A 19,322-nucleotide genomic window follows, 5' to 3' on the forward strand; every position below is an offset into this window, starting at 1 on the left:
CAGAAAAGGGATGTGCCTATGGTGTCCATTTCTCCCACCATCTCCTCTCCCTGTTCTGCCTCAGATCCCAACCTACAGGGCTTTGGTTGGTGAGGATCCTTCCTGCCTTCCAATCAGTCTTCAGCCCCGCTATGATGCAGTCTGGCCAATAAAATTACAACTGAGCAAACCAAAACGTGACACCTAAGTGCCTTGTCAGCTGGAAACAAAGGAAACAAACCTGGTAATTTGTCCCAAGGCGCCCACCCAAGATGACGTGACTAGCACTATGTATTTCAATGAGGCACTGCTCAGAAAAGCTCAAGAATGCAGTCCCTTGTAATATTTGGACCACTCCATGCAACTTTAGGTTGCTTGTGCAGGCAGACAACAACTTCAAAGTACAGCAAATGCAATTTAAAAAATCACAGAAAGCCTTCAGACATAAAATGGACTTGGGATTTAGAACACAGCGGAAATTTTCAGGAGACAGGTAAATGACATTTTCAGGGAGCCCTCAGCAGTTGGGTTTTGTTTTTGTGTTCAAGGCCAGAAAGGAATTACCCCCCAAGCCCAACTGGCTGGTGACCTTGTGGGTCTGTGCCTCCTTGCATAGGGCTGATTCACACATGCATGTTCATCATTCAGTGGCTACATCAAGTGATGACTTGCCTTTGTGAAGCACCCATCAGAGGTCAAGCACCCCAGGTCAATGAAGCCTTCATATTAGAACACAGCATATTTCAACTAAGACAGTTCTCAGATTCAGCAGCATTTCATCAAATGGGAGGCTACTCAGCCCAATTTTCCTCTAGCCCCTCCCATCACTGGCATGCCCAGAAGATGTGTCTCCCAGCCTGAAAAAGATTCCCCGCCCCTTGATTACTGGATCTGCTCTGTCTCAGCCAGCCTTACAAGTCCTGAACATTTCCCTCCCCAAAGCAGGATGGGGAGAGGAGCAGGGGAAGCAACCCCAAGGAGCTGGATGTCCACACCCGTCAGACATCCAACAGATAAAGCACAGCGCCACAGGATGTTACCTGGTGGTTAAAGAGTGGAACGTTATCGGCATCGTTTGAGAACATGAACATGTTAATGAAGTGGATGAGGATGCTGGGCGCAGACTGGGAATCGGAGACGTCATACGCCAGCCATTTGTAAAAGATCAGGATTACAAGGTAGCCGAAGAGTCCCAGCAGGAAGATGATCTCCGGAACGAAAACCAGGAGAATCTTGTAGTAGTTCTTGAAGTGGCTGTAAAAAGGAAACGAGCAAACAACAGAGGGAGCGTGAGAATAAATGTGTCAGGATCATAAGAAGATCCCTGCTGGGTCAGGCCAGAGGTCCATGCAGTGCATCATCCTGCTTGCAGAGGATCCAGATGCCTATGGGAAGACCACACGCAGGAGCCAAGTGCAACAGCCCTTTGCACACTTAGGGACACTCAAGGAACTACATATACAAAGGCTTCCCACTTCCAACAATGTACGTAGCATACAGTCATCATGGCTACTGGTAGTTTTATTTTCCATGAGTTTGTCTAATCCCCTTTTTGAATTCCTATCTGTTGGCTGAAAGCAAGACAGGATTCCTTTGGCAGGAATCAATGGGTGAAATGGCGCCAGAGGGGTCCTTCGCGTCCCTCGCAGGAGCAGCTGCAGGTGGAGGAGCAGCCCAGTACTTACATGTAGTTGAAGATGCCAAGGCAGACCCCAAAGCTCATGTGCACAATGCCCAGGATCACAGACATCTTCATCTTGAAGGAGTTCAAGAAGGTGAGATGGTTGATGGCCAGGCTCCAGATCTGAGTCACAGGCGTGGAAGGGAAGAATCAAGAACACACAGACATGATAAGCCAGCCTCCCCCAACCTGGTACCCTCCAGATATTTTGGACTACAAGTCCCATCAGCCCTGACCACTGGACATGCTGGCTAAGGGCAGATGGGAATTGTAGTCCAAAACTACACCAGGTTGCAGAAGGCTGCACTCAATACACAGCGTGAACCTCTTATAGAAGAGGGGATGAGGATGTTGTTGCCCAGACAACAAGACCCCCCTCTCAGTCTCACTGATGTGCTCCAAAGGAAAGCAGAGCAATACGTTTGCCACCAGCTTGGCTGCAGGAGTTGCCAGAAGGAGATGTATAAGACACTATCCAACCGCCTTAGGGACTCCACTCTGGATTTGTGTAGGGTTTACTTCTTAGCCTTTTCTTCTCCTGAAGATATCCCGCAAGGCAACGGTGGTTAAGGATCAGCTTTCCGTCTCCTAGATGGGCTACCTTCCCAGGTTGATAAGCCCGATCTGCCCCTCATTACCCTCTACAGCACGTGCAGAAACAGTCTTCCTTATGCTATTGGTCTCATCTGCTCAATTTTCTGGATTCGCATGCAGGGGACAAAAAAGTCCCTAGCCCACTGAGGGTTTGAGACTCACTGGCTACCCTCATGTGGTTCAGCCATTACCCGGGGTGTGGCTACTGTCACATGTCAACAGCTTCTAGGCGCCACAGGTGAGAGCTGAGTGCAGGGTGGGGTTTCAATGGTGAATGAACTACTTGATGTGTCCCCTACCAGAGACACTGCCCCTTCCCTAACACCCCACAGCACACCCTTATCTGACCTGCACACATCAAACAGCAATTACCAGGGGTCTCACACTGTTAAATCAGTTAAAGCAGCCCCACACAATCTGGTGCCCTCATGGGCACTGCAACCCACGAAGGGCACCAGCCTGGGAAAAGCTGAGAAACAGCTCTTGTGTGCTCTTGCAGTACTTACCGGATCTATCCCAAAAGGGTAGGGACCTTTGAAAACTCCCGTGACATTGGGGTTCAGAGCAAGAACAGGGTTTCCAGCTAAAAAGTCCTCGCTGTAAGGAGAAGGAATTGCTTCAGCACATGAGAATGATGCAGCCATCATGAAAGAAGAGGCCGCCAGCATTGCTTTGGGTCATGGGCTAGTCAGTACCTCCAATTCGATTGGTTGGCCATGGTAGCGATGCTCCAGGCAGAGGGGAAGATGTTGGTGGCCTTGCTGAAGCACTCGTTGTAGATGAAGCCCGTGTAGATAGAGAAGGCGCCCATCAGGAGGATGAGGTAGCGGCCCTCAAAGAACATCTGCCAGATCTGGGGGCAGGAAGACAAGGGTATGTTTGGCAAGATGGTAAATCTCTGGTGTAGTTAGTGTGACTGATCAGAACCTGGATTAGACCCAGGTTCAAATCCCCACCTGGTCATGAATCTCACTGGGTGACCTTGGGCCTGTTGCTATCTCTAAGACTACCTCACAGGGTTGCTTGCAAGGGTAAAATGGGGGCGAAGGAGAACCAGGGCTTTTTTCTCAGCCAGAACTCAGTTCCGGCACCTCTCAGGTAGGCGCCATTGCCACTATAAGAGAACAAGGGAGGTGTTCATGGTGAGTTCTGGCACCTCTTTTTCTAGAGAAACAGAACTGGGGAGAACCGTACATGCTGCTCTCAGCTCCTTGGAGAAGAGGTGGGAGATAATGGTACCAAATAAAATAGAAACATATCCCGAGGTGTATTGCGGAAAGCATGTGATCCTTTTCCATCCACCCAAAGCATATCCCCTCCCACCCGCTGCCTCTTCCACAATCTGGGCCTCACCTCATTCTGCACCTTCTTCATGCTGGGGCGGTTCTCAGCCAGCACCATCCAAAGGGCAAAGAGGAACATCAGCAGCCCATGGCCAACATCCCCAAACATGACAGCGAACAGGAAAGGGAAGGTGATGATGGTATAGGGAGCTGCAAAGCAGGTCTAGCGTCAGATAGGAAGTCCAGGCAAACACCCCCCTTTGCAACCCCAAGAAAACCACGGAGTCAACTGCCATTTCACCGAACCTAGCCCCAAATCAAAAACCTCTCCTTTCTTTGAACTGCAGAGCATCAAATCTAATGATGCTAATCAAGTTAGATATAGAAAATATATAATCCACTCTTGCCCTGCTCTGCTTGACTTACAGCAAGGGCGAGGAACCTGTGCAACTTAAGACATTGTTGGACTCCAACTCCCATCAGTCCCAGCCAGCATGACCACTGGTCAGGGTTGATAGGAACTGTAGTTCAGTGGCATCGGGGGTGGGGGTGGGACAAACTCTCCACTCCTGGCCAACTGTGAAGACAATTCCACCCACAAGACCCATTCTAGTTTTCCTCCTTCTTCTCTCTGTCCCATAGCCAGAAAGCCCAGAAAACACACAGCCTTCCTTTCTTGGGCGCAATCTTTCAAATGTCAGTGCGCAATGCCCTGGTGCCCTCCCTCTTTCGCCGAAAAGAGGATGTTCCACTGAGCAACTGTGCATGCCCCTTGCAAGGTCAAGAGCAGGACGCGGCAAATCTGCTCACCTGGGTTCACCTCCTGATAGCTGGATACCCCGTAGGCATCAACAATGCTCTGGAAGCCGGCAGTGAACTTGTTGGTGCGAATGAGGGTTGGGGGGCTCTCAGTGCAGGGAATCTGATGAACAAAGCACTCCACCCCAGAACCGCTGCGGTGCTGTAAGGGGAAGAGAGGGTTAAACTGGGCAGTTCAGGAGCATCAAGTACAATGGTTTGCCCAGGAGCTCTAAAAAAGGAGAGAGGAATTCATGCAGCTGGGTGTGGTCCTGGCTAGTGGGGGATGGGGAAAGGGAGAGAAAGGGAGGGAGAGGGGAAGGGGAGGGAGAAGAACATTGCCTTATCCTAAATTTGTCTCAATATATTACCAATGTACAGTTGTACCTCGGAAGTCGAACGGAATCCATTCTGGAAGTCCTTTTGACTTCCAAAATGTTCGGAAACCAAGATGTGGCTTCCTAATGGCTGCGGGAAGCTCCCGCAGCCAATCGGGAGCCATGTCGAATGTTCGGGTTCCAAAGAACATTTGCAAACCATAACATTCACTTCCAGGTTTGCGGCATTCGGGAGCCAAAACGTACGAGTGCCAAAGCGTTCAGCTTCCAAGGTACGACTGTATTGCCCAGAGCTGGCCCTACCATTAGGCCAGCCAAGGTAGCAGCCTCAGGCATAAAATCCTAGGAAGCAAGAGAGCAATGGCAGCTCCACCCTACTGTTCCCACAGAGCCCCAGAAGCTACCCTGGTCCTGTGCTCCCTAAGCTAGCCTGCTGCCCTCAGGCACAGTGGAGGATACTGTGATGTAGTGGTTTAGAGCGGTGGACTCATAATCTGGTGAACCAGGTTCGTTTCCCCGCTCCTCCACATGCAGCTGCTGGGTGACCTTGGGCTAGTCACACTTCTCTGAAGTCTCTCAGCCCCACTCACTGCACAGTGTGTTTGTTGTGGGGGAGAAAGGGAAAGGAGATTGTTAGCCGCTTTGAGACTCCTTAGGGTAGTGATAAAGTGGGATATCAAATCCAAGCTTTTCAAACTAGTGTTGAAGGACAAGTCAACCTGCCAGCAAGGTGGACTTTTGTATATGGAATGGGGAGAGAGTACCATCTTGTCCTTTGCATCAGGCAGCAAAATCTCTTGGCCCTTGCCCTGCTGGGAGCCCTATTTACCTTCCTTTGGCCCAACCCACGGGGAGTGGGGAGGACAACGCACATATATCAACTCCTGACTCAAAATATTTTGCTCTTTACTTGTGCAAACAGGGAGGCGTACAAAAAGAAGGGAGAGGGGGACATGAAATGGAAGATACGTCGAAGGAGAAGCAGAAGGGAGCCAATATTCTGCAGTACATACCGATCCCTCACGCAGAGCCTGCTGCACAGCAGGAAGGTCACGGACGGGGCACCAGACTTCCCCGATGAGGCACTTGTCAGTGATGTTGAAGCTGCACTGGTTGAGGATGAAGTAGATGGCCTTCATCTTCTGTATCCGCACTTGCCAAGCCGGCAGTTCCAAGAGCACCTTCTGCAGCAGCTGGTCCAGGTATTGCTCCGTCTTGCCCAAGACCTGTTTTCTCATAAGGAGTATGAAGCAGAACTGAGGGAGACGGTGGAAGACTTGGAGCAAAAAGGGGGATTTAGGAGGGAAAGTACTTCCTTTTTTAAGGAATCAGTTGAGCAATGGAATGTGCTGCTTAGAGCTACTAGTCTGGATTTTGGCTGCACACGGGGCCACAGGAAGTACGGAGTGTGGTTGCAGCTTTGAAATGTGATACTCTGCATGAATGCAGTGGAGAAAACCATTGTGGGGAGGAGCACTTGCACCAATATACTGGCCTTTCCCGCCCAGAGAAATTAGGATCTGGGGTAGGAGGAAAGTACGTTCAAGGCCCCATCTGCACTATACATTTACAACAATGCCATACAAATTTAAACAGTCATGGCTTCTGCCAAAGAATCCTGGGAACTGTAGTTTGTTTAGGGTGCTTAGAGCTGTTAGGAGAACCCTACTCCCCTCACAGAGCGGCAGTTCCCAGAATTTCCTGGGAAGAGGGCTTGACTGTTAAACTCATAGAATTACAACCCTGAACGGTTTAAGTGCCCTTAACCTCCGGTTCCCAATATTCTTTAGGGGAAGCCATGTCTGTTCAAAGTGGTGTGATCCTGTTTTAAATGACGAGGCCTTAATTAAACCCTGTGATGCTCATCTTTTAGTGGTTTGGGGTAGGACTTGTCCTTATTTATTGCATGGCTGGATGAGCATTTTAAGGATTTTTAATTGTATGCCATTCTGGGTTTTTTTAATCATTTCACCTCTTTGTATTTTGCTGCTAAGTCACAGTGAGACACTTCTTTTTGTATAAAGAATCTAGCAAATACAATGACAACAAAGGTTGCAAACCAATTAACATACATCAACCACCCCCTCCCCTATTTAAAATCTGGAAAAGAAATTAATCATCCGCAGTGGTATACTCTCACCACTGCACCCATGCAATTTCCTTTCCTACCCCAGAACTAGAAACCATGGATCCTCTCCAAAGCTCTCTGACAGTATTTCCTGGATTTCAAGCCCGCCCTGTGTACTACCCTAAGCAGCCCTTATCACCTTACCGTGGTCAGATCTTCAATCTGAGTGCGCAGTTTATACAGTGTCTCCAAGCGCTCCGCCTCCTTGTCGGCGTAAGGATACAGGTGGCAGTGAAAGCTTTGGAGGGACACAACACAGAGTGAATACACACAGGCACATGCACACATACTGGTGGGGGAGGTGGCGGGAGGCAACACAGAGGAGCAGAGGGAGCAATTTGTTGGAAGATGGCGGGCATATGGATATAGATTTGAATTTCTTTTTTATAATTTTCCATTGTAAAATCAAATAAAAATGATTTCAAAAGAAAAGATGATAAGATAAGATAAGATAAGATAAGATAAGATAAGATAAGATAAGGTAATGTAATGTAATGTAAGGTAAGGTAAGGTAAGGTAAGGTAAGATGGTGGGTAGCTTGGCCAGTGTGTGAAGATAGGCAGAGCTGTCTTAGGGAATAAGGAATATAGTCGGTGTCTGACTTTTTCCTCAGCCTCATGGTCTGTCAGACACCACTGGAACAAGGCACAGGGGAAAATTTATAACTTATCTTAAAGACCATTGTAAACAGTTAAAATTGTTAGTAGGATTGGAATATAACTTGTAGTTTAATGGTGAATTTTGGACACAATGGAGAGATAAAAGATTTGGAAAAAGATGCAGGAGGAAATGATTAAAAATAGAACCCACAAAGGGGAGGAGGGAAGTCCAAGAGATTCATTGGAATCTTGTTCTTATGTTGTATGTTAGATATGTGACTGTAAAATCTCAATCTGAAAAACCAAATAAATAAATTTAAATGCAAGGCACATATCACAGGAATTGATTTGGAGGGTGGGTGGGTGCAGGCCTCTTGAGGAGGTAAAAAGGCATGTCATGTGTCAAACAGGGTGAAACATTGCAGGGCCTGTGATTTGCTGGACCTTTGGGATGTTATGGCACCAGGGCAGGAAAATTATAAACAGCGAGCAGAAGGAGACCAAGGCAGGCGGATGAAGGGTGTTATTCAGCATCAATAGACATCAGAGGGAACACGCACCACCCACAGCACTCACCAGTCAGCAATCTTGCGGATTTTCTGCCCAATCTGTTCCCCCCAGAAGGAGATGAGAAAGATGACCCAGGTGACGCTCTCGCCCTACACATGAAGGGACAGGTTGCTCAGAAACCTCTGCACTTGAGAGGAGCAGGAGAAGGACCATTCGGGCCTTCAGGCTAAGCCACATGACAGAGTGTACTTGCAGCCTCCCAAGCTGTGCCACACCCTGCTCCACCCAAACTCAGGCCTTGAATCTCACCCCTCCCCCTACATTGCCTGCCACCCCTCACAGGCAGCCATCTTACACCTCACCCACCCATTTTCTTCATTTCGTCTCACCGTGGCTGGGTTTTCCATGGGCTCCGGCATCTCAGTGAAGTTGGCCACAAGGTAGCCACGGCATGCGCGCCACAGCAGCCGTTCAAACACATTCACCCGCCATGGGTGGATCACGCCTGCGATAAAGCTTGAGAGCAAAGGGGAGAGCATACAAAATGTACACTGAAACTGCACACATGAGGCTAAGCACACAGTGCCCTGTGGCAACATAACAAGCCCTTAGCATCTAGATGCTGCATTTGTAGTCTACCAAGTGCCTCATAAACATTATCATAGTAATCCCTGTAACAACCCTAGAAGCTAGATGAGCATTCACCTTAGGTAGCCAAGGTCAATTTCAGATGACCTTCTTCAGATGCCCCCATCACCTGAGGAAAGGGCCTTCTCAGTGGTGGCACTCCAGTTACAGAATGCCCTCCTGAAAGTCTTGCCATACTTTCCATGCTGTTTTACTCCCTGCTGACAAAAATTTCATTCTGGATTTTGGTTACTTTTAATACTGGATGGTCCAACTGAACAGTTTGGCTAGCGCAAGGCACTTTAGACTGTGCAATGGAACACCTCCCCCTTCTCCTCTCCTTGCACACACCCTGTGTGCCTCTTAAAGCTGTTGTGGGGTTTCCCCTCAACCTTCAGGAGCAGCTTTAGGGGGCACTGAGGGAGAGGACAGGTATGGGAAATTCCTGAAGAGCTTTCCCTAGCAGAACTGCCCACTGTGATTATCATTATTGACTATTACACAATTATAATACTGTGGTTATTACTGAACATTATTCAATTATTAATAATATTGGGGTCATTATTAGTAGTTAAATAGTGGCTTATGGCCACATACAGTTTGTGACACTGACATTTTTATTTTTAAAAAATTGAACTGAGGATGTCCTGCTTCATGTTCTTAACCATTAGGCTACATCAGCTCTCACTTCAGGAACAATGGCTTTGGTTTACTTGACAAGCTTCATCTCTCATACAGAAGGGTTACCCTGTCAACCTGAATGACCTGCCCGCCCCCTCACAACTCACTTTACTTTGAGGTCAAGCCGCTGTGCCATGGATGGGTCAAGCAAAGGTTCTCTGTCAGAGAAGGTTCGTGGGCGAGCTGGTGATGCTAATGGCACCTGCTGATGGGAAAACAGCCTGTGAGAGAAGGGCCTGCTACCATCCCAGGACTCGTGAGCTCCCTCTCAGATGTCCCAGGACCAGCTTCAGTGTTCAACATCGTAATATTCTTAAATTTGATAGGCTGCAGTAATAAAATCCAGGGTCAAATTAAATGCAACAGGGACAGCCAGAGTTGTTCTTCATGTATTTGCTCATTCAAGTAAAAAAAAAAAAAAGTCACAGGTGGAAGAGTCAAGGTGATTTTTTAACAAAAAAATTAAAACATGCAGGCAAGGTGAGGCTCTCCCCTCCTAACCGGGCTGTGCTCCACCATGTAAAGTAGTTTTTCTCTTCAGTCAAGCTCATTTGCTCTACCAGAATCCGGCTAGGAGAAAACTGCTTCAAGTGATGGAGCCCAGGGAGGGAGGGAGTAGAGAGTGCCAGGCACTGACAGGTCAGTTTGTGTTTTTTTGAGCAACAGGCCACTCAGATATTGTCAAATAATATTCAAATAGTTTTAAAGCATTAGGAGAAAATCACCAGCGGGCTTGATGCTCTATGCCTATTATTATTAGTACAGTGGTACCTCGGGTTACATACGCTTCAGGTTACAGACTCCGCTGACCCAGAAATAGTACCTCGGGTTAAGAACTTTGCTTCAGGATGAGAACAGAAATCAGGCAGTAGCGGCGCAGCAGCAGCGGGAGGCTCCATTAGCTAAAGTGGTACTTCAGGTTAGGAACAGCTTCAGGTTAAGAACGGACCTCTGGAACGAATTAAGTACTTAACCCGAGGTACCACTGTAGTAGTAGTAGCTGTCACTGTGAAACATGACACCCTTTTGGGGGGGGAATGAATTATTTTCTTTTTAGCATATTTTTATTCCATATTGCCTCAAGGATCTCTTCCCCGTTATTGCATTTCATTCTTGCTGCAAATTGCTTTAAGTTTTTCCCCCCACTATGGGAAGCAATGTACAATTTCAGCAAGCCTAATCTAACTTTCAGTCAATCGACTGCAGTTGCATCCCTTTCTCCTCCAAGCGCACCAGAGAGTCTTGATGGAGCAGGAAGCGGAAGGGGCGGAACTCACTTACCAGTTGGCCAGTGAAACGCTGTCCCTCCTGCAGCACCTGAATGTGCTCCCGCAGCTCCTGCAGCCGACCAACCAGCTTCTCGCGGTTGTGGCTCACCTCCCTCAGCTCCTGCGCCAGCCGCTCAGACTGCTCCTGGATCTGCAGGGCATCCCGAGCCAGAGGAGCCGGTAGGTTCTCCTCAGGGGGTGTCAGTGTCAGGCCTGCCTTCCACACTTGCTGTGCTAAGAAAGCTGGAGAGGGAGATTAGAGACATGAGGAGGAAGAGCAGAACCTGGGACTGTCCTCTGCTCCCAAGGTCCAGAAAACATTCAGCTGCAAGAGTTTGCAATGAGTAAATACTCCCTCAAGGATCCAGAACATGGGAGATGAGAAGAAGATAAAGTCCCGACCAGAGACAAATGGCTGATGAAGATGGTGGACTACGCCAAAATGGCGAAATTGACCTCGAAAATCAGAAACCAGGAAGAGAGGAACTTTAAGAAGGAATGGGGAAAATTTACAATATACCTAAGAGAACACTGCAAACAACAAAAAACTGGCAGGATTTTGGCAGGATCCAAGTAATGCTTGTAATGTATGAAAAGCTAAGGTAAAACTACTATTTTAGAAAAACAGAGAAAATATGTGAAGCAGTGGGAAAAGATTGAAAGTGGTAACCATGGAAGGGTGGAGGGGAGTCAAAGGATTCAGGGAATCCTAAATGATGGTGATGTTTAATGTCTGAATTTAAATTTGTAATGTATAACTCAACAAAAAAGATTTATAAATAAATAAAAAGATCCAGAACATGGGACACAGTTGGTTCTACCCGTACTCAACCTCTCCTACGTTAAACACAAATCTCTTCAGCATGCCCAAATTTTATTAGATGCCAGGATTGGACACTCACCCTCCCATCTGTTCTGAACACAGGAGAGGCGCAAGGACTGTTTCTCTGCGACTGAAAGGGGCTGGTGCAGGTGCCTTCCCCCCACTGATGGGGGGCGGTTGAGAAGAGGCACACTGACACCATTTTGTGATGCTGTTGCCTTTTCCTGCTCTTTGAGATGCAGCAGCCATTTTGTGTTACGCCTTGTCCTTACGGCTCCCATTTTGGGACAGGGGATCGCGGGACTTTCTCAAAATGGGCCTACTGGCCCCAAAAGGTTGCCGGCCCTGGTATAGCCGCATTTGGCTGGACGTTGTACAAGCCTGCCAAAGATGTACCACACAAAGACACACAGCATATATTTAAACTTTGGAATTTGCTACTCCCAAGGTGTAGCAACGGCCACCAACTTGGTTAGCTTTAAAAGATAGCTTTGAAAGATTTTTCAGAGGATAGCGAGATAGCTCCGTTGGTAAAGCATGAGACTCTTAATCTCAGGATTGTAGGTTCAAGAATGTCTACTAGTCACGACTGCTCTGTTCAGTGCCAGAGGCACAATGCTCTGAACAGCATTTGCCAGGGAGCACAAGCTTCCCATTTACATCTCATTGGCCCCTGTGAGAGCAAGATGCTGGAGCAGATGGGCCTTTGGCTTGATTCAGCCAAATACTTAAGTAATTCTCAGGCTTTAGACGGGCTTGTGAAAGTCAGGAATTTCCTAAATACGCTAGCTTCTACAATTACAAGAATTACATTGTTATGAAATTGCAAGAGAGAGCTTCCACTTCCAGAAAGAAGTGAGCCTTTGGCTCTTCTAAGCTGAGCACAGGATGTCAGAAATAACCACTATAATTTTCGTTTGCTGCAACTGAATCCAGGAGGCACAGTAGGTGGTGACCAGAGCATCTAAATCATAAACAGCACTGTGAATTTGCAGAGTACACTGTAGCCACGGACGTAAGCAGACATATTTTTCCTAAAGTAAGAAAAAAAAGAGGTTTCCTCTGCTTTGTTCTACTGGGGGAAAGGCTTATTTTACAAAAGTGGATTGCTTCCTAAAATTACAAACATTGTATTGTTTGTATAAATTGCATTGTTTAAACATTTTAATGTTTGCTGCTCGGAGCTCTGCTGGCAAGAAGGGCAGGATAGAAATTTAATCATTCATCACCATCATCCAATAGTAAAAAGGGCCTTTACTATTAGTCCCCACCCTGCCCCTTCCTCAACTTCCATACTAACTACTCTTCTTCCCCAGCCAGGACAGAATCAGGACCCTGCTGTATGGGAATAAGGAGGCTTTAATTCTTTACCCCTTGCTTCAGTGCTGAATCAAAATGGACAGGGGCAAACCAGCAATTTGCATCACCCAAAAAGAGCTGTTCAGACAAACTGATCCTTTTTTGGCAATGCAGAGTGCACTTGTGCAGCCCCCAATCTGGATTGAGACTACAGTGGGCAGCAAAGGATTAAAGCCCCACCCAGTGCCAGACTTCCAATCTGGATTGGGCCCAAGTGGCTCCCATTTGCACTGGGGAAATTTTCCCCTTTGGTACAAACAAGCCCCCCCAGCAAATTGCACAAAGTGTGTGTGTGTGTGTGTGTGTGTGTGTGAGAGAGAGAGAGAGAGAGAGAGAGAGAGAGAGAGAGAGAGAGAGATGCAGCCTCCATTATCTCACAGGAAACATGGCTGACTAGGGAAGGTAACCCAGCCCTGAACCAAACAAAACACATGAGGACTTTTAAACTCTTGAAAGCACCATATACATGCTTAATATTAGCAGTAGCAGCAAGTGTGCTTTACTGGATTTCCCGCGAATCAAATATTTCACATTAACAACTTTTGACTACTGGAAAAACTTTTTGAGATACGTTTGTTTCATGTAATAGTAACATGATGTGCTTTTCAAAATGCTCTTAGTGCTTTCCCAAAACGTTCTGAGTGCCAAAAAAGTCAAACATGTTAAATGAGATCTTAATCAGCTAAGGACATTAGAAAAGAAAAATATGGAATATGCAAACCACCCTCAAATGCTACAGACTGATGATAGAGGAAGAAGAAACAGGAAGTCACAACAGGCAGGTGGAGGGCAGGAAGTGCAAATTATAGCAGCCAGCTATCACAGATGGCCAATGCACCAACTGACTAACCCCTTCTCCATTTTTACAGATGCTTCAGTTTGAACAAGGACAGTAAAAACAGGCCGAGAGGGGAAGTACAACTATCCTCAGCCAGAAACCAGAAATTACATCTAAAATGTTGCATTGTTTGCAAAAGTCTCATGATTTCCTAATGCAATTTCAACGGCCAGAAACTTGGCCCTGTCTTTTGACTGCTCTTGGCAGTGTGGAAGGCAGTTTTGTGGCAACATGGCTGGCCTGGGCGCGTCTCCAGAAGATTTTTGTCACCGACCAAATGGCAAGGTCATCATCCAAGCCACCCAGCAGAGAACAGCCCTCCCCCTCCCACTACAGGAGTGCCACTCACTGAAGGATTTCTCCATATCTTCACACCGCCGGATTTCCCCCACAAAACGTCGCTGGAAGGCGCTGACATGGGGGTTCAGCTGGAAAGAAAAAAAGCACATTACTAATGAAGAGCCCACCAAAGATTGCGCAGATAACACTGGAAACCAGGCAGCCCAATTTTCCATTGCTTGCTGACCCATTCTTAAGGCTTGCATGGCATCAAGACCCTTTCCCCAGGTATAAAACATCCATTTCTCTATCTCACCCCATTTCTACCATCTTCTCCAGGTTTCCCTGACCATTTTATTAGGGCTCATCCACACTCACCTTTTGCCCTGCGCTTTCTAGGCATTCCTGGTCCGTGTCTGAGCACTCCCCACCCCCTTTGCCCCAAGAAAACATCGCTCTTTAATACTGAATTGGAATGAACGGCAATTTGGATTTTCAACAGATTTGCCATTTGTTCTGGTTCAGCAGTGAAAAGCAGGGTTTTTTAATGGAAAAAGTGATGGAGAAAAGAAAAAGCAATCAGACAGGAGACTTAAAAGCAAAGACCTGTCATTACATTTCTGTCTTAAATTTCTGATGTTCAACTTGTTTTTAAAATTTTGTATACTATGTTTTATTTTATTTACTCATTTTATAATTTCTGTAAACTGCTTAGGGATTCCTCCCTACAAAACAAAACAAAACAAAAAACAAAACACCTTAAGAAGTATATAAATCATTTAAATAAATAAGCAGTAAAAGTCAAGGAAATCTTGAATCCCTTAGTCTATGAAAACGGCTACAACATGCTTGTTTGGTGTCCCCACCCCCCAAAAAAGGTTCCCCAAACCCTCTTGCACGTACATCACGGAATTCCACAAGTCCTTGCTCGCCTAATTCACTGACACAACTGTATGCCGAAGCCGATTGCAAGAAGAGCTGGGCCAGGCAAATCTCTTCGCTGCGGAACATGGAGCCCATGTTTGCTGGAGGAGACCAAGGTGGAATCTGGAATCTACACACATATTTAAAACGCTGTGAAAATGCTTTAAAAAAAAAAAAAAAGTTTGAAAAATACATTGAATTTGGCATAGCTCACTTTTGCCATCTAGTGTCACATTTGTATATTGCACTTTACAACAATTTAAAGGGTTTTATTTGCAGCTGCATAGGTGAGTCCTAAAAGGGAGAGGAGAACAGAGTTGATGAGACCCAAAGGGAACTAATATGCACATCACCTCCCTTGACAGGCTAATGTTCATTTGTACTGGGACTATGAAGGCAAAGAGGGATTTGGGATGTCCTCCCCTTATTAACAAGTGTCGTACTACAACGAATTGATGACTGAGAATAGGAGCAGGATTGTGCAGAGGAAAGAAGATGCCTTCAGGGACAGGTTGCCCATTGGAGGGGAAATAACAGACCAGCAAAAAGAGGCTCAGGAAGGAGGGCACAGACAACCTGCAGAAGGTCATCACTAAGAATGTAGGAAGAGTCTACATGAAGCTCAGGTGCAGTAGCAGCGAAAGCCCCCTAAGTCTACTTGGTAAAAAGGGTTCTCCCTTACCTCTAGGTGTTTCACGAAGTGGAAAGATGGCAGGAAGATGGGGCCAATCCTGCAGGAGCTCCACAGGCAGCAACTTTCCTGTTGTGTCTCTTGCAGCTCCGAGGGGCTGACTGCTTGCAGCTGGCGCCCAGACTCTGCTGACTCACATAGGATTTTCTGAGCTCTGGGATTGCGACACAATTTCCAGGGCAAGACCTGGCCTCCCGTTTCACAATGGGCGCCTGACTCAGAACTCCCAAGTTGCTCACTGAGAGGTCAAAATGTCCCGAGGTGGCAGAGCACCGCAGTACTCAGGTTGGACAAAACAGGGGAGAGATCCTTGCAGTCATGAGCCGGGCCTGAGGAGAAGCAGAAGCAATAGGCAAGATCTGGTGGTCAGTCAAAAAATCGCATTTCCCCCCCAAATCTTCATTCTCAATTTCTCTTCTCCATATTGTTAGAAGTGCCTGAGAAGTAACCTCAGTGAGTTCAGCTGAAATGACTGGCAGAATCCGAGACCAGGGGAAAGAGACGGCGGAAGAAGATTGGAAGAAATTCAAAATTTACCTTAAGAAATATTGTAAAATTAATGAGTGCTAAAATGTTGAGGTTATAGAAAAAAGGGGACTACAGCTGCAAAAGATTAAGTAAAAGAAAAGAACAAAGGAAAATTAGATAAAATTAAGGGGGAGGATTTGCTGAAATAAATTTGGGAATTGGGATGCAGAAAGGGGAGGTACGGGGAAGTCGGCGAAGTAAGGTTTAAGAAAAAAGGATTCGAAATTATACATGTTTGTTTATGTGTTTGTATGTTTGTATTGTGTATTGTTTGTGTTTATATAAATTGTGAAAAACCAATAAAAAAATTTACAAAAAAAAAGAGAGAGAAGTAACCTCAGTGGTGGATCACTTGTGCTGAGAGAAAGCGAATCTCCCCTGCAAAGAGACGGCAATAGCAATAGCAATAACTGAAGAGCAGCACCTCCCACAACTCTCTGCTTGTCTGGAGAAACTATGAAGACTTACCAACCGTCAAAATACAGTACATACAGAGATACATGTCTAGACCACAGACACCACTGCAAGGCTACGGTTAAACAGAAGATCTAGTATTCCAGGTCAGCAAACTGCATAAGGCCATTTCTTGCTACTGAAGCTACATATTCATAGCAGGGCACCCTTCCATGGGTGTCCAGGGGGGATGGGTGTCCTCTGGACTCCTGTCCCCATGAACCACAATCCCCGGATTCCTAGTTCTTTCCCCCTCCCTCTTTTCATAAGAATAAATTGCTAGCATTTATGGAACCCAAGTTATGAGGTAAAATGTGCAGCCACTATTCTTCCCATTTTTTCCCTGAGAAACTTGCCAGCTCACCGCTTTCAGTGTCTCGCTCCCACCCATGTACCCTGCAATCCATAAGCTGGTCTCTGACCGTAATAAATTATCTATCTATCTACCCTGCAATCCCCTCAGAGCATCACCTCCAAGACATGTAGGCCTAGTTTCACCCCAAGCACCTATCTGCTACTTTGAAGATCCCCTTGACTCCAGGCTGATTACTGTTTGGATGTTACTGAAGGGGGATGCACCTTATATGAGGACAGGCATGGAAAACTTATGGCTCTCCTGATATTTATGAACAACAACTCCCATCATCCCTGAGCACTGACCATGCTGGCTGCGGCCGATGGGAGTTGGAGCCTCAACAATATCTAGCGGGCGCAGGTTCCCCATCCCTGTATTAGCACTTGACATAATTAGTTAAGACCAAGTCTTCTATTCCTTTAAGGGTCTGGTCAAGAAGTGCCAGAGGTGCCAATTTATTCCGTTACAATTCTGCAGTGGCAAGAGAGAATATGTGCACACAATGAACACTGCCTTTCTTCAGCGCTCCCAAAGGGAAGGAATCCTGTCCCAGAGGGGATATATTAATTTACTGGCAGAAGACCTAGGCACTCCCTGCTGCGTATTAGGCCTTGTGAGGTCCTGTGTAGAGTCTCCAGAGGTGTCTAAGAAGCACATTTCTCTCCCTCTGTCTGTCTCTCTCTCAGAACTCTGTGTTCCCACACTACACAGAAAAAACACTGTGCAACATAACAAGACTTAAAATGAAGGAACGCTGGTTCATGAGTGCCAGACGACTATGCCACTACCTGAACATTTTATTTCTGATTATGGATTGCAAGTACAAATTCATGCATTATTTTCCCCATCTTTGTGCTGTGTTAGTCCCAGAGAACAAAAGATATAAGCAAAATAGTGTTTTTTATTTGATGAACATGGAAGTGTACAGGTGTGCCCTCTTCAAATTGTACAGCCCATAGCACAGATACTTTAAAGAAGTACCATTCTAAACAGTCATGGCCAGCCCCAAACAATCCTGGGAACTGTAATTTGTTGAGGGTGCTGTGAATTGTTAGGTGCTTCTGTTTTCCTCACAGAGCTACAATTCAGAGTATCAACAATCAACCCCTCTTCTGTGCCAATTCTGGGAACCATAGAATCATATAAAAATAAAAAGAAGAGGGCATGGAAAAGTGAAAAACAAGTGCTGCAACCTTTTTTTCCAGGGGTCATGCCTCTAATCAGTTTTTTCGCTCAGGGGGTACTCAAGGGTACGAAGTACTGGCACCTCCTCCCCTTTTTTGGTTCTTTAAAAGTGTGGCACTTACTATAATAACTTCATGGTTGAAAAAAAGCACTACCTTTAATATTTTTTATTCTGAGTGAGGAAGTTGTAAAAAAACAAGGGAGGTTCTGTGAGGTCACCATCACTTCCACAGAGGACCCTTAGCATCAGAAGAACATACCCTAACAAAAAGATACAACTTCACCTACTTGTTATCTTTAGGATTTGGAGGTGGGGGTGAGGGGAATTCAGTAGCCATAAACTGTGTTTGAAAAAGTTTGGGATATGTATACGGAATTTAAAGCACATACCCCTATACAGCACACTGAACTACACAAACTACACTTCCCACGATTCTTTTTTTGTGGGGGATGATGTATATACAGTTGACTAACCCCACCCAGAGGATCTAGAACCAGATCACTGTAGATTCCTCTCGATTCTCAATCCGGCTATAGAACTGCGTTTGGAAGCCCACCAAAAAGCAGAGGTTGGCTGCTCTTTTCACCCTCACCGCCACCCTCAAAGAACAGCCGCACACGAGCGCGGCCATTGTGAAGGCAGGACGGCATTTCCGGAAGGAAACCACCTTTTCCCCCGACTTGCTCAGGCACGTGGGTGGATGAGGAAACCCAGCACTATCGCACCCCAGGAAGGAAAACAGGGGCCCGGCTAGATGTGCTCCCCGACCCCGGCTCAAGTAAACGCAAATGGAGGGAGGCCAAGAAATCCCCTCCGCGAACCACCCGCCAACCTCCTTCTCGAGCAACCCCACAACTCCCACCCCATAAGATCACCAACCAATCCACGCTCTCGCCCCTAACCATTACCTACTCTCCCCCACCGGCAGCCACAACTGGTTGCGCGCACTGCGCCGCTGCCTCCGGATCTGCGGCTGATCCACTGCGGGAAGCCCCCTAAACCGAGCGCCGCCTCCTTCCGTCCCTCCCAGGAACAAAGAGCAGCGGGGTGGGGTAGGGGACCAGTCCCGGCGGGGCGAAAGGAGGCGCAACGGAGGAAAGCTGCTTTCCTGGGGAGACCTGAGGCCGGTTCCGAGGCAGCGGATGCAGCGAGAAGGAAGAGCAGCCCGGCATGGAGGAGGGCGGGCGGAGGCCGCTCGGAGGAAGTAGGGCACGGGTGGGGCCGGCCGGCAAGGCGCCGTACCAACCTCGCGATGCGGCGGAAGAAACGAGCGGGCGCCTTGGAGCGCGGCCCTGAGAGTGCGGAACAGGCGCTTGTCCTTCCAGGAAGGACCGAGATCTGTCCCGCCCCAAGAGGATTCCCCGCACGCGGTTCCGAGGAACTTCCTGCTGCTCCAGCGA

General features: G+C 47.1%; 1 protein-coding gene across 10 annotated transcripts in view; it reads right to left on the reverse strand.

Moving 5' to 3' along the window:
* TCIRG1 (T cell immune regulator 1, ATPase H+ transporting V0 subunit a3) overlaps positions 1–19,322 on the reverse strand; it is a 24,781-nt gene extending 5,459 nt beyond the window's left edge. The window contains exons 1-17 of one of the 10 annotated variants that reach the window (XM_083466276.1): positions 18,831–19,140; positions 16,265–16,306; positions 15,392–15,849; positions 14,689–14,839; positions 13,856–13,934; positions 10,500–10,729; positions 9,326–9,423; positions 8,300–8,426; positions 7,977–8,059; positions 6,946–7,039; positions 5,687–5,899; positions 4,348–4,498; positions 3,608–3,747; positions 2,950–3,107; positions 2,761–2,851; positions 1,665–1,783; positions 1,020–1,233 (exon numbers count right to left, since the gene is read on the reverse strand). In XM_083466276.1, the coding sequence (XP_083322402.1) occupies positions 1,020–1,233; positions 1,665–1,783; positions 2,761–2,851; positions 2,950–3,107; positions 3,608–3,747; positions 4,348–4,498; positions 5,687–5,899; positions 6,946–7,039; positions 7,977–8,059; positions 8,300–8,426; positions 9,326–9,423; positions 10,500–10,729; positions 13,856–13,934; positions 14,689–14,805 (1,914 nt within the window). In that variant the 5' untranslated portion in view covers positions 14,806–14,839; positions 15,392–15,849; positions 16,265–16,306; positions 18,831–19,140. The other 9 variants (XM_083466281.1, XM_083466275.1, XM_083466280.1 and 6 more) reach the window with 9 other exon arrangements.

Source organism: Podarcis liolepis, assembly GCF_965112155.1.
Source record: "Podarcis liolepis genome assembly, chromosome: 1".
In the NCBI taxonomy this organism is placed as follows: domain Eukaryota; kingdom Metazoa; phylum Chordata; class Lepidosauria; order Squamata; family Lacertidae; genus Podarcis; species Podarcis liolepis.